General features: G+C 34.4%; 1 protein-coding gene across 5 annotated transcripts in view; it reads right to left on the bottom strand.

Moving 5' to 3' along the window:
* The window catches only part of PIBF1 (progesterone immunomodulatory binding factor 1), a 212087-nt gene that overhangs the window by 68016 nt on the left and 131152 nt on the right, over nucleotides 1–12919 (bottom strand). For all 5 annotated transcript variants that reach the window (XR_004346695.1, XM_032611460.1, XM_032611461.1 and 2 more), the window contains 2 exons: nucleotides 12658–12808; nucleotides 6148–6238 (listed from right to left, as the gene is read on the bottom strand). Coding sequence is in view for 4 of the 5 variants with exons in the window: in XM_032611460.1 (XP_032467351.1) it covers nucleotides 6148–6238; nucleotides 12658–12808 (242 nt within the window). In the remaining variant the exon portion in view is untranslated. The remainder of the gene's footprint in view (nucleotides 1–6147; nucleotides 6239–12657; nucleotides 12809–12919) is intronic.

The following is a 12919-nucleotide window of genomic DNA, read 5'->3' as shown; positions in this document are numbered from 1 at the left end:
TTATTGATTTTTAAGATGTTTGCAGTTTAAAGAACACTTATAACTCAACAATTACAAGACAGTCCAATTAGAGAATTTACAACAGTGCCTTATCTATAGAAAGTTCTGAATAATTGCATACACACATTTTTGCACTTCTCACATGGTGATTTCCTTAGGAAGTGCAATGATTGGGTCCAAGCACATGTGCATTATGAATTTTCAGATATTCCTCTTGAGAGGTTGTACAAATTTAAATTCCTATGAACTAGAATGAAAGTTCTCCAATGACAGAAATTTTTTAAAAATTCGTTTTCTAACGTATTCTAAGTGCCTTGGAGAATAGCTGGTACAATAATAATCTGTTCAGTAATAAACTGTTCGGTGAATGAACTTTATACAAGACCTCCTGTTTCTTTATGCCCTAGCCAACACTGGGCAATATCAATCTTTAAAAGTTTTGCTAACTTTACATATAAACAATAGAATCTTATTTTAAATTAAATTTGTGAGGTTAAACATCTCTACCTTTGTCAGACATGTGTATTTCTTATTTAATAAATTGATGTTTATGTCCTTTTACCATTCACTTCAAATCTTACCTACGTGGTTAACTCTATTCTACATCTAAATTACCTAAAAGTATCACGGCCTCCCAAAATCTCAACAGAACCAACCTATTTTCCATTAATGTCTACTCTGCTTAATGTCCCATAAACATGTTTTGTATATTCCTTCCACTGTACCTCTGTTGGTCCTCCAGTCTGGAGAAGATAGGTTATTCCACTGATTGGGAGCCCAGCTTTTTCTGGAAGGCTCTCTCTGAGGTCCACTTCCTCCATTTCTGACCAGGCCAGCCTTCACTGATCTCTATTCCTCTGACTGACATAGGCTGGCACACAATACAGTGCTAAATTATATGGTTTTAGATATTTCTTGATAGTCTTTCAGGTGTTCATCTTTTCTCCCCCAAAAGATACAATTTAAATGAAGACTTACCCTCTGTGGTGTGTACTGAACAGAGGGGGCACTTACTAAATCCTTCCTGACTGATTTTAAGTAAATTTTGCTCAAATGCTAGAATTTTGCTCAAATTGCTACAAACCATATTCCAAGGTTGCAGAGTCTCAATATTAAAGTACAACTAATGCTCAGCATCTAAGCATTGAACTAGTAATAAAAAAGAGCATAAAGTTTATAAGGGAAGAAGGCAAATGTCACAGATACCAATTCACCGCTTCCATATTTCAACCTCCTAAACTTTTAAATGTGGCACATTGATGTGCTGAGTGATTTGGTGCTATAGGTGGATTCTGTTTAGAAATCTGGGATATTAGAAGTCAGAAGACAGGAGGGGAGTTTAGTTTAACTGAAATTCAAAGCAAGACAAAAGAAGAATTGCTCAACTAGCTGAGTTTATGTCTCCTTAACGACAATGTACATACTATGAAAACAAATCTTTAATGAGTTTTTTTATAATGAGTAACCATGGATACAATTAGGGGAAATGACTCCTGCTAAAGTTTGTTTGTTTGTTTGGTTATTTACTTATTTATTTAGTACTGAACTCCTCAAGAAAGCACTGCTTTTACAGGCTCTCTGTTGGGACACGTAGGTACAGCATACAATTCTTCTTTGTAATTATATAACTGCCACGTGATTTTTACCTGCACCAACATTAAGTTTTACATCAACTAGAAACCAATACCACAAGAGTATAGTTTTGTATTTGAATTTTAAACTAAAACTTCACCTCTTATCTGGTAAAATTACTTCCCCAAGGGTTACCTCTTAGCTCTCTCAGCACCTCTTGACTCAAAATAAAAGTTATCCTCTTGGATTTGTCAATGGCAGTCAGTACTTCTGATTATCACATACAGTTTCATAGTAGCCTAGCCCAGGCAGTGTGAACATGGCTGACCTCCATTTATATCTGCGATATTAAAGCACAGTGGAGGACTGATGCTCTGTCCTGAGTCCTTCAATATTGGATGGTTCTCTTAGTATTACCAAAACTCCAAATAAGTAAGTGTAGGTACTTAGTTACCTGCTAATTAGTTACTTGGTCTGAAATAACATTTGGTTTTTTGCTCTTTTTCAGTTTTAACAGGTCAGAGTCCTGTCTCAATTAGCATGGCATGGAAAAATGGTTCAAAAAAAGGGCACATGGGCCAGAACGATTTCAGCTTCAGAAAGCATAAGGTTGCTCCCTGCACTGACTGCTTTCTTGGCAGTTACTGAGGACTAAATAATGGTGCATTATGATTACCTATAGTTATATGAGTGTTTTTCTAGTTTTTCTGTAGGTTTAAACTTTCAAGTTGATCATGAGTAGATTAGCAATAACTTTTTAAAGGTTTCTAAAACCAACCCAAATGAAATAAGCAAAACTTTCTCTAAGGAGGAAAATGAGAACTCACACATGTGAGAATAAAGGAGATAAAAACAAAATTTCATTATGCACAAAAGTTTGCTAGGAAAATAAAAGCTTCCTCTGCTTTGTTTTTTCCTTTATTATAAAGATTAGTCTACTGTGAAAGTTTCAACTTAAAGCTCTTTATAAAACTAGACAGAAACTAAAACAAAGATCAATAGTATGCAGTAAATCTTGCAATTTGAAAGGTTTAAAAACCTTCAGAAAAGTCTCCACATTCAGATATGCCAAAACAAACAGAGAAGCACACACTAAGGCCACGTTAGTGCCTGGGTGCTACCCATTTAGTGTTACAGGTTAAAGAGCATAACCAAAACATGCAACTAGAAAATCTTGTTTGCTATTTTCAAAACAATCACTACCAAAACAAAAACATTACTTCAGATTTTCAAGTTTAGTCAAGAAGAGCCTTTTTTATTTTAAGCAACTTTAATTGTATATGCACTTTTAACTTTCCACAACTTTGTCCCAGAAAGCTTAACGCAATAGTTACTGTTCATATCTCCACTGAAAATTCAAAATGTGAGTAACCTTCTTTAACAATTATAATGTGTTTAAGATACACTTTTGGAAGTTATTTTTCAAACTAATTTTGAAAAATTAGTTTTGCTACTTCTTTATTGGAAACTGGCATTATGGTCTATGTCTTAAGAAACTGATTAATATAAAAGAAAGTGAATCTCAAAACTAGTTTCATGTCCAGGAGTTGTTTCCACTAATTATTTCAAGAGGTCTAATTAAAATTTTAAAACAAAATTGTTTTAAATGAAAACTCACCTTGTGCCTCATTAAAGTTTCTGGAACATTGGCTTTACCTTGAAAATCAACTGTGTGATCTATTTATGTTAAGAAACATTAATTGACATAAAAAACTTTTATTGGACACCTACTCTACGCCAGGCACTCACTGTGTGGTGAACTTCTTCACATCCATTTTCTCATTTTAATTTCATAATATACGTTGGGTGGCAATAGGTAACTAGTGAAAATTTTCAGTGGCTATCCAATTTACTAACAGCAATATGGCACTCAAAAACAGAAGGCCTAAAAATTAAAGTTGTGAATAACCATTAAAAATTACCTTTTTGAAGAATAGTCAGTGATATAAGAAAATATTCAGGGTGAAATTATAAGATAAAAAATTAAATTTCTAAGTTACATACAATAATACCCTAAATACATAAGAAAATATATGTATCTGTATACATTTTTGAATGGCTATCTTTGGACAGTAGGATTACTGGTAATTTTCCTAATATTCTAAAATAAACATATATTATTTTTATAATCAGAAATCCCCTCCAATTAAGTGTTACCCTAAAATATTTAATTCTGGTTGTTGAATATATGAAATTTTAAATCAAATTTAGTATGAATGGGATATATTGTGTAGCAGATGAGAAATAAGTTCCTTTGAAATTTTAATATATTTTGAAATGTGCTGATGTATAATGAAAACTTTATTATGCAAATATTTCATTTGCCATTATGACTGAGTTATTTTATAATTCACCTTAAGCTTCCATTGCTTTAATTTCAAATGTGACAAATTAAATATAGATTCTCTTGAAGGTTATATTGCTTTCATCTTAAATAAATTAAACTTAGAGCACAAAGCCATTGACTTCTTTACAAATATCCATTAAGAAATCAAATATGGACTTTGCAAACTTCAGAAATGCATCAGACGCTAAACAGCGATCTTCTTTGTCATTGGTTGATTTTGTGCATACAGTAGGCACTCAATAAAAGTTGTTGAATGAATGTGCAAAGGAATGCATAAATGTCCTCTTTGGCTATCTAGACTTACTTTCCCTTCACTCAGTTTAGATGACCTCAGAAGCACTTCCTCAAAATAACCCTCTGGTTCATCATGAGAAGAATGCCTGGCACCAGCTGGTAGGAGATATTAATAGCATGCCCATTAGGCACTTGTTCAAGGCACATAGATAGCTCAGTGATAAAATCTTTAGAAATATTTGGACAGTTAAGATTATTCAGAATATAAATCAGTTGTGGTTCCTTAAATCTTCAATCTCAATATTAAGAAATCAACATCTGTTTTGGAAATTCTTAAAAAAATAGTAAGATAATAGTAATAATTGCTTTCAATTTTAGAAGAACTCAGCATTTGGGGGCTAAAGAAAGAAAGCTTACAACAGAAAAATTCTTTTTTCTTCTTGTGACCAAGATTCTTTTGAAGGAATCAGATGATAAAATAGAGAAGAGAATGGACTTCCTCCTTCAAATTTCCATTTTTAGCATTTTACCAATCATTTGCCACTGATAAAAAAGTCGCTTGCCCATAAAACTACATTTCTATTCCTCCCTTGGCAACATAATGCTCAAAAACAGAGATATGCTGAAAATCACAAATTATCCTAGGTCACCCTCAGGAGGGACTCAGGGGAGAATGGGAATGGAATGGGACTATAACCGATTTTTTCAAGTAATACATAATTTAGAAATATTGCATCTTCACTAAACAGAATTAACCATTCCAACTACAATTTGACATCTGGTAGTCTTCTACCCTTGATCTGTTCAGTGTAACCAGTAAGAAACTTAAATTCTAAGCATCCTGTTGTTACTTCTCATAAAATGGTCTATATCTTACATCACTTTAGATAGCTGTTAAAGAGCCGTTGCCCTCTGAGCCAAAGTTTCTACAAAAGTATTAGAATTAAGATGAATTGTTTTTCTTACTTAGTGTGTAATGTCTCTAAACGTTTAAATCTATTCATGTAAAAATAACAGATAGCAGCTCTGAATCCTCAAATACTCAGATGAAGAGACAATTCTACTAGGTATCTTATACCATGCTAGGTAGGGACAATGGAGAATAAACAAGAATAAGATGTAATTGCTGACCTTGAGGAACTTTCCATCTAGCTGGGGAAACAATATGGAAAATGAGAGCTAGTGAGATAAGACAAATGCTCTGTTGTATGGTATGTGGAAAATAGACATTATAGGCAGAGAGATATACTACCCTCATCTGGGGTAGAGAGGTAAATAAGGTTGGAGAGGTAGGGCCACATGGAAGGGCTTAGAAGTCTGATAGAAACATTTAGATTTGTTATGGTAGCAAGCAGGGCTCTTTCTGCAAAGCAGGATGAATTCAGGTGGGAGAAAGGAGTTAGGAGTTAGGTCACCAGAAAACCAATTAACATAGGTACAATTTTCTCTTAGTATACTTTAAATAGTATCTCAACAAATAACTAGTGGATCTTCTAAAAATTTTCTTGGTCTTCACAAAGTGTTTTATACTTTCAATCACAGTATATATGCTAGCTCTATCTCTCTCTCCCAATCTCTTTCTTTTTCTCTCTCTCAAGTATACATCAAGGAATGTAGACAGGTGAATAAAAAACAAGTGAAAATAAAAGGAAGCATAATTCATTAATTTTAACCTGAAAATTGTTGGTACAAAAAAGCATTTGTAACTCACCTGAAATTAAGATGAAAATAAATTTAAAATGGTGTCATTATCACTGACTCCAATTCTAGGAAAATTCTAATGTACACTTACATTCTACCCAACATTAAACTCACTTAAAAATACATGAAAATGCATGATTATTACTTACTGTGTTTGTGAGCAATTTAATATTTATGCATACTAAGAATAAAGTAACTTTATTTTGTCACTCCACTCAGTACATCATCAAAAAGCACAATGTAATTACATTTAGCTTGAATGGATAAGTGAAATGAATATATATTGATTTTACCTTTGCTTTAGTCGTCTTTTGGCTGTTGTGGGAACATTAGCACCATAGCCATAAGAAAAAAGAATCCTTTCAGCCTCATCTTCATTTTCAACTGGAAAATATTGAAGTGTACAATGTGAAATCTTTTTTTTCTTAAAAAGTATGGCAGAAGCGAAAATAAAAGAGGTCATAATAATGAATTAAGGAGCATAAGAACATTTAAAAGGGCTAATGCATAACCTCAAGCAGACCATTTGTAAGCAGCAGCACAGTTATTTCGTAAAGTATATGCTTGCTTGGATTTGTTCCATCTATTTTTAAAAGGTTTAGTAAGGGACTGCATCATATGACACGTTAAGTTTTCTTGTTATAAAGCATAATAATACAGATGCTATTTACTCTGAGGTTCAAAGGCTTTCTGCATGAAATGTATGTTATGTACTTCTGAAAAAGTAATGATAAACTCAATTTCATTACTTCTTTTCTTGATAAGAGAAATGATTATTTTTAATTAGGAAAGATGTTCATTATTTTATCAGAAGAACAACTTTATCCTAACTTGCAATAATGAAATTATGCATTTAAGTAGGCTACTGTGTGAGGAAAATGTACAGTCCTAAGAATCTATTGATGGCATTTTTAAAAAAATTACAGAAAACACAGTAACACCATTTACTTCTAAATTTTGCTATTGTCACACCACTCTCCCAAAGGAATTTCAACTAAAAGGTTAATGTTTTATGGGTAAAACGTTTAAATGCGATGACAATTTACTGTAAGTTGAGATGAAAAAATATTTAATCAAAGGCTATAAAAGCTAAAGTTTTTTTAAACTTTTAAAAAAGGTTTAAAATTTAAATTTAAAGCAGTTCATGACATATAACAATTTTTATAACATTATTCATCAATAACCAGTATTTTAATGTCAAAAAGAGAAAACTACTTTCAGAAATGTTTCAGGTTTAAAATAAAGCCAAATATTTTACATTAGTAAGTGAAGCTATTTGCAGGCCTATCACTGTAATATGCACTTATTTGTTGTTTGATCCTTCTGTAGTAAACATTTCAGGAATATTCATGTGTTTTTTTTCTTCAATTTTGACCCTATTCACAGTGAACCAAGATCAGTTTTCAGAGGTAGGATTAGTAGTTATGAGGGACAAGTGTAAGCAAGAGATCCTATGTGCCATTGCTGATAGTAACATCTCATTGCTCAGATCCAAGTTGGCTTCTCCAATCCAGCTCTATCAGAACTAGAGGAGGCATTTAGATACCTATCTAACGCTTGTTTCTCTTAAATAGTTCTAAGGTCAGAAGAAAGAGGGGTAGATTTAGCTAACATCTCAAAAACCCATCAGATGTTGATGGACAACTTACATTTGAGTTTAATACTTACTGGATTAATAACTCATGGGCTAACTATTCCAGTGGTGATTTAATTACAGAAACAATGTCCTACACAAAATGGCAAATGGTACTAAAGAGATATGAATGTGTCTTAGTACCACTATTTTTCCCATGCTAGAGGCATTAGGAAGGTATGGGGAGAATGACATTCACAGAGAACGTGCAGGAAGGAACTGCAATGTGTAAAGGCACAGAGCTGTAAAGTTTCAGTAATTGTGAGAAAAGTGGCTGAAGTTAGTCTGGAAAACAATAGTAGTAGAAAGGGAGGCCAAGTTCCAACTGTGAATGGGACTAAAGTCTTGTTTGCTAGGCTAAAGAGTCTGGATTTTATTCTAGAGACAACAAGAAATTAAGAGATTAGTACAGGTAAGTGACATGACCAATAGATTTTTGTTGTTGATGCTGATATTATAGGAAAAAAAATTCCAATAATGGGAAAAGGGTGACCTAGATTGGTAGCACAGAGAACTCCTTACAGGTTATAGTAATAATCCAGTTGTGACTTGGTCCATAATAGCAATGGAGGATGGAGAAACGAACCTGGATTCTAGACAAATGAGTAGGTATGGAGGTGAGATGAGGCACTAGATAGGATGAGGGAGGAATCAAGGTTGACAAAAGCTAGTTGGGTAATTAGAAAGACTTTAACCTTACTAATAGATCGAGAATACAAGAAAATTAATACGTCTTAGGGAAGGAAGGGAAAATATAAATAATGTTACATCTTCAATGACTGCAAGAATTCCATACAGACCTGTGGAATCACTAGCCTGTGGTCAGTAACTGAAATTGTGGAAAGGGATAAAATTATCCAGAAAGTAGGTAAGTAAGAATTGAAGAGGATGAGGGGAAAAAAAAAAAAACCCTGGGAACCAGAAAGAGTTAGATAAAAGAAGAGACAACAAAAGCGACGGAGAAGAAACAATCAAAGGCAGGTGACTTAAGCAAGAGAAGAGTTTCGAGAAATGTGACAAATGCCCAGCAGAGGTTACAAGTAGGATGAGGTTGGAGAGTAGGTCCCTCAATTTGACAATTAGAAATCTGATATTTAAAAAAAATTTATTTAGCTTCTAGACAATACCTGTACTTTTAACAATCTGATGACGATCTTTGAAAACGAAACTCCTCAAATATACAAACATTAAACTTATTTGATTACAAAAAGCAATTCAAGTGTAAACAGGATACTGTAATTTGCCATGGTTACACCTTAACAAATGAAGTCTAACCATTTTCATCTCAGCTGAATTAGATGATAATCCTTTGAATATTGTACACACTATAGTACTAAAAAAGAATGTTCTGCACTTACATCTTACAAATTTTGTTTAATCAGTAAGAATTCGTTAAACAAGGATAGGAATATTCTAATTTCCAATGTCAACAGATAGAAAAGAACCTAGTTTACTATTCTTCCAAGTACAAACAAATGTATTTTATTCTAAGATACTTTTAAGATGGTTTATAAAATATCATAGCAAAAAATTAATTTATGTATCTTTTCTAAAGATTTTGTTTAGAAAATATTTACACTCATGGAAAAGCTGAAAGAAGTGTACACTCATATATCCAACATCTGGATTCAAAATTAAACATCGTACTATATTTATTTCTCACACATTCATCTATCACTGTATCCATTCATGAATCCATCTTATTTTTTTGATGCATTTCAAAATAAGTTGCAGACCTGTGCCTTCACCTCCAAACAGTTCAACATGTAAATCATCAACTATAGTTGAATATTACTTATAGTTCCTTTCTAAAAATAAAATTTACATATGGTGAAAGGTACAAATCTTAAGTCTATCATTCAATGAATTTTGAGAAATATAAATAGTTGACCCTTGAACAACAGGGTTTGAACTGCTTGGGTCCACTCAAACATGAATTTTTTTTTTTTTTTTTGGCGGTATGCGGGCCTCTCGCTGTTGTGGCCTCTCGCGTTACGGAGCACAGGCTCCGGACACGCAGGCTCAGCGGCCATGGCTCACGGGCCTAGCCGCTCCATGGCATGTGGGATCTTCCCAGACCGGGGCATGAACCCGTGGCCCCTGCATCGGCAGGGGGACTCTCAACCACTACGCCACCAGGGAAGCCCAAGCACCATTTATTGAACAAACTTTCCTTTCTCTAGCTGAATGGTATGCTTCCTTTATTAAAAATCAAATAATCAGACAAGTGTGGGTCTCTTTCTTAGTTCTCTATTCCATTTTGTTGTTGTATTTGTCTTTCTTTATGTCAGTAGTATACTAGCTTGATGCTGTAGCTTTATATTGTCTTGAAGTGTAACTTTTCCAATCTTGTTCTTTTTTTTTTCAAATTATTTTGGTTATTCTAGTATGCATATGTTTTCTTTGCCTTTAGGCAAATAACTAGGAATGAAATTGCTGGATCACTGGATAGGCTGTTTGGTTTTATAACAAAGTGTCAGTTCTTCCACAGTCTCACCAACGTCTGGTATAACCAGTCTTGCTAATTTCAGCCATTCTGGTAGGTGTGCCCTGGTATTATTAAAAGTAGACCTTTTAATAAGTCCTTTGAATTTCCACATAAATGGAATATAAAAATGTTAAAAAGGAATTATGATTAGAATATTGAATTTATAGAATTCATGATATATCTATTGATGTTTTAGCAAGTCTTCTTTAATTTTTCTTAGCAATGGCTTGTATTTCATGTTGTTCAATCTATTCCTACATATTTTATGTTTTTTGATACTATTGTAAATGAAATTGCTTTTTAAATTTCTTTTTCCAATTGTTTGCTTCTAGTGTGTCTGTGTGTGTGTGTATATATATATATATATATATTTTTTTTTTTTTTTAATTTTATTTATTTTTGGCTGCATTGGGTCTTTGTAGCTGAGCAGGGGCTTTCTCTAGTTGCAGCAAGCGGGGGCTACTCTTTGTTGCGGTGCGCAGGCTTCTCATTGTGGTGGCTTCTCTTGTTGAGGAGCATGGGCTCCATGTGCGTGGGCTTCAGTAGTTGTAGCATGTGGGCTCAGTAGTTGGGGCACGCAGGCCCTAAAGCATGCGGGCTTCAGTAGTTGCGGTGCATGGGCTCAGTAGTTTCAGTGTGTGGCCTCTAGGGTGTGCAGGCTTCAGTAGTTGTGGTGCACGGGCTCAGCAGTCATGGCTCGCGGGCTCTAGAGCGCAGGCTCAGTGGTTGTGGCGCACAGGCTTAGTTGCTCTGCAGCATGTGGGATCTCAGTTCCCCAACCAGGGATCGAACCCATGTCCCCTGCACTGGCAGGTGGATTCTTAACCACGGCACCACCAGGGAAGTCTGAGCTTCTAGTATATTTCTGTGTAATTATTATAGCCTGTTAAATTTACTTATCAGTGTTAGTGATTGCTTTGTAATCTGAAAATACAGTCTTCCTATGCCTTTCCGATCTTTATACTTATTTTTCCTTTCTTGCCTTAGTTCACGGGCTAGGAGTTCAAATACAATGTTTAATGTAAGTTATGAAAATAGAAATCCTTGCCTGGTTCTCTCCTTTAAAGGGAAAGCATTTGATATTTCATCATTAGGTATAATATTAGCTGTACGTTTTTTCTAGATATTTTTTATCAGATTGAGGAAGTTCTCTTCTACTCCTAATTTGTTTAGACAGAGGGATATCTGCAAAACTATAGAGATACAGAAGTATGGAACTTTCAAAATAATGCAATATGATAGGGAATGGCAAGGCATAAAAAAGTACAAAGATAAATAAGTCTAATCATAAAAAGACATGCTAAGGAATTTGACTTTAGGCTGTTTAAAGTTGCTAGGGGAATTAAAGCAGGTGCATGGTATGATCAAATCTGTATTTTATAAAGATTACTCAGACTCCATGAAGAAACTGAAGATAAATTTGGAAACTATTGTAATTATCAGACACTGGCCTTGGAAATTAAAAAAAAAAGGCAATGATAGGAATAAAACAAAAGTTTTTCTTAAACTGGGCTATCAACACAATACAGTCTTTACGAGAAAAGGTGCCCCATATAAAGTCAACCTCAACTTCAATTGAAGTTTTTAAACCCATTTTTATAAGAATGCCACTATTATTTCTGACTTCTGAACAGAAATAATGTACTGTAGCAAACATCACAGTCAATGGTGAAATGTTAATTTAGAATATTCCCTTGGAGTCAGGGACAACACTGGAAGACAGACAATAAGAGGAAAAAAAAAGAAGTAGAAATTAAAGTCAAAGTCTATAACACAGTGTATGCAATGAATTTCTATCTGTCCTTCAATTTCTATCTGTCCCTCAATTTCTATCTGTCCCTCATTCAAATGTCATCTCCCCTCTCAGGGATTCCTCACCTCCAACATGGAATTAACTCAAGATCTCTTCTGTACTTACACCAAGAACTGCCTCTCTCTTGCTAATAGCACTTTAATTATCTGTTAATATGTTTGTCTCTCCCAGCAGACTAGACTAGGAATACCTATAAGCAAGAATTATTGCATGAACTCCATATCCCCAGATCCTGGCATATGTATTCACTTAATAATTATTTAATGAATGAGCTAAATAAATGAAAAGATAAAACCTTGGCATATGTAATCACTTTATTGCTGAATGAGTGAGGTAAATAAGTGAAAAGATAAAATCGATCATAGTTATATTTTTTTTGATCTCAACTACTAGAATTAAAGTTAACTAATTTTAAAAAATTAATTAATTAATTAGGCTGTTTTGGGTCTTCATTGCTGTGCACAGGCTTTCCCTAGTTGCGGTGAGTGAGGCTATTATTCGTTACGGTGCGCAGGCTTCTCATTGCAGTGGCTTCTCTTGTGGAACACGGGCTCTAGGAGCATGGGCTTCAGTAGTTGTGGCTCGCGGGCTCTAGAGTGCAGCCTCAGTAGTTGTGGTGCACAGACTTAGCTGCTCTGTGGCATGTGGGATCTTCCCGGACCAGGGCTTGAACCTGTGTCCCCTGCACTGGCAGGCAGACTCTAAGCCACTGCGCCACCAGGCAAGTCCAAAGTTAACTAATTTTTAAAATGTCAAGTATTCTTTCAAACAAAAAGGTACAAGTTATATTTCAAGCAGTTTTAGAAACAATATCAGGTTCCTTGTGCTGCCAGAAAAAAAAGCTGTGTGTGGAGTGGTGGGAGACTTACTTTCTGCAGTTTGCATTATTATTTCATCAAGCTCTTTTTCCAGTTTCTCATAAATGTCTAGCCTTGCCTGATGTTCAGAGTTCTGTGCTTGAAGTTCGGTAATACGTTTCTCAGAAGAGGCTTGGAGACTATAAAATTCTTTAGTTAAAACCTAAGAGTGGAAGAAAAAAAATTGCAAAAGCAGAATTAAATAGGTTGACAGTTAAGACAAAAAAAACATGATACAAAATTTTTTTTTAATGATTTAGACATGAAGTAGCTC

This window comes from Phocoena sinus, chromosome 18 (assembly GCF_008692025.1).
Source record: "Phocoena sinus isolate mPhoSin1 chromosome 18, mPhoSin1.pri, whole genome shotgun sequence".
NCBI classification, from domain to species: Eukaryota; Metazoa; Chordata; class Mammalia; order Artiodactyla; family Phocoenidae; genus Phocoena; species Phocoena sinus.
This window is presented reverse-complemented; position numbering and strand designations above follow the sequence as displayed.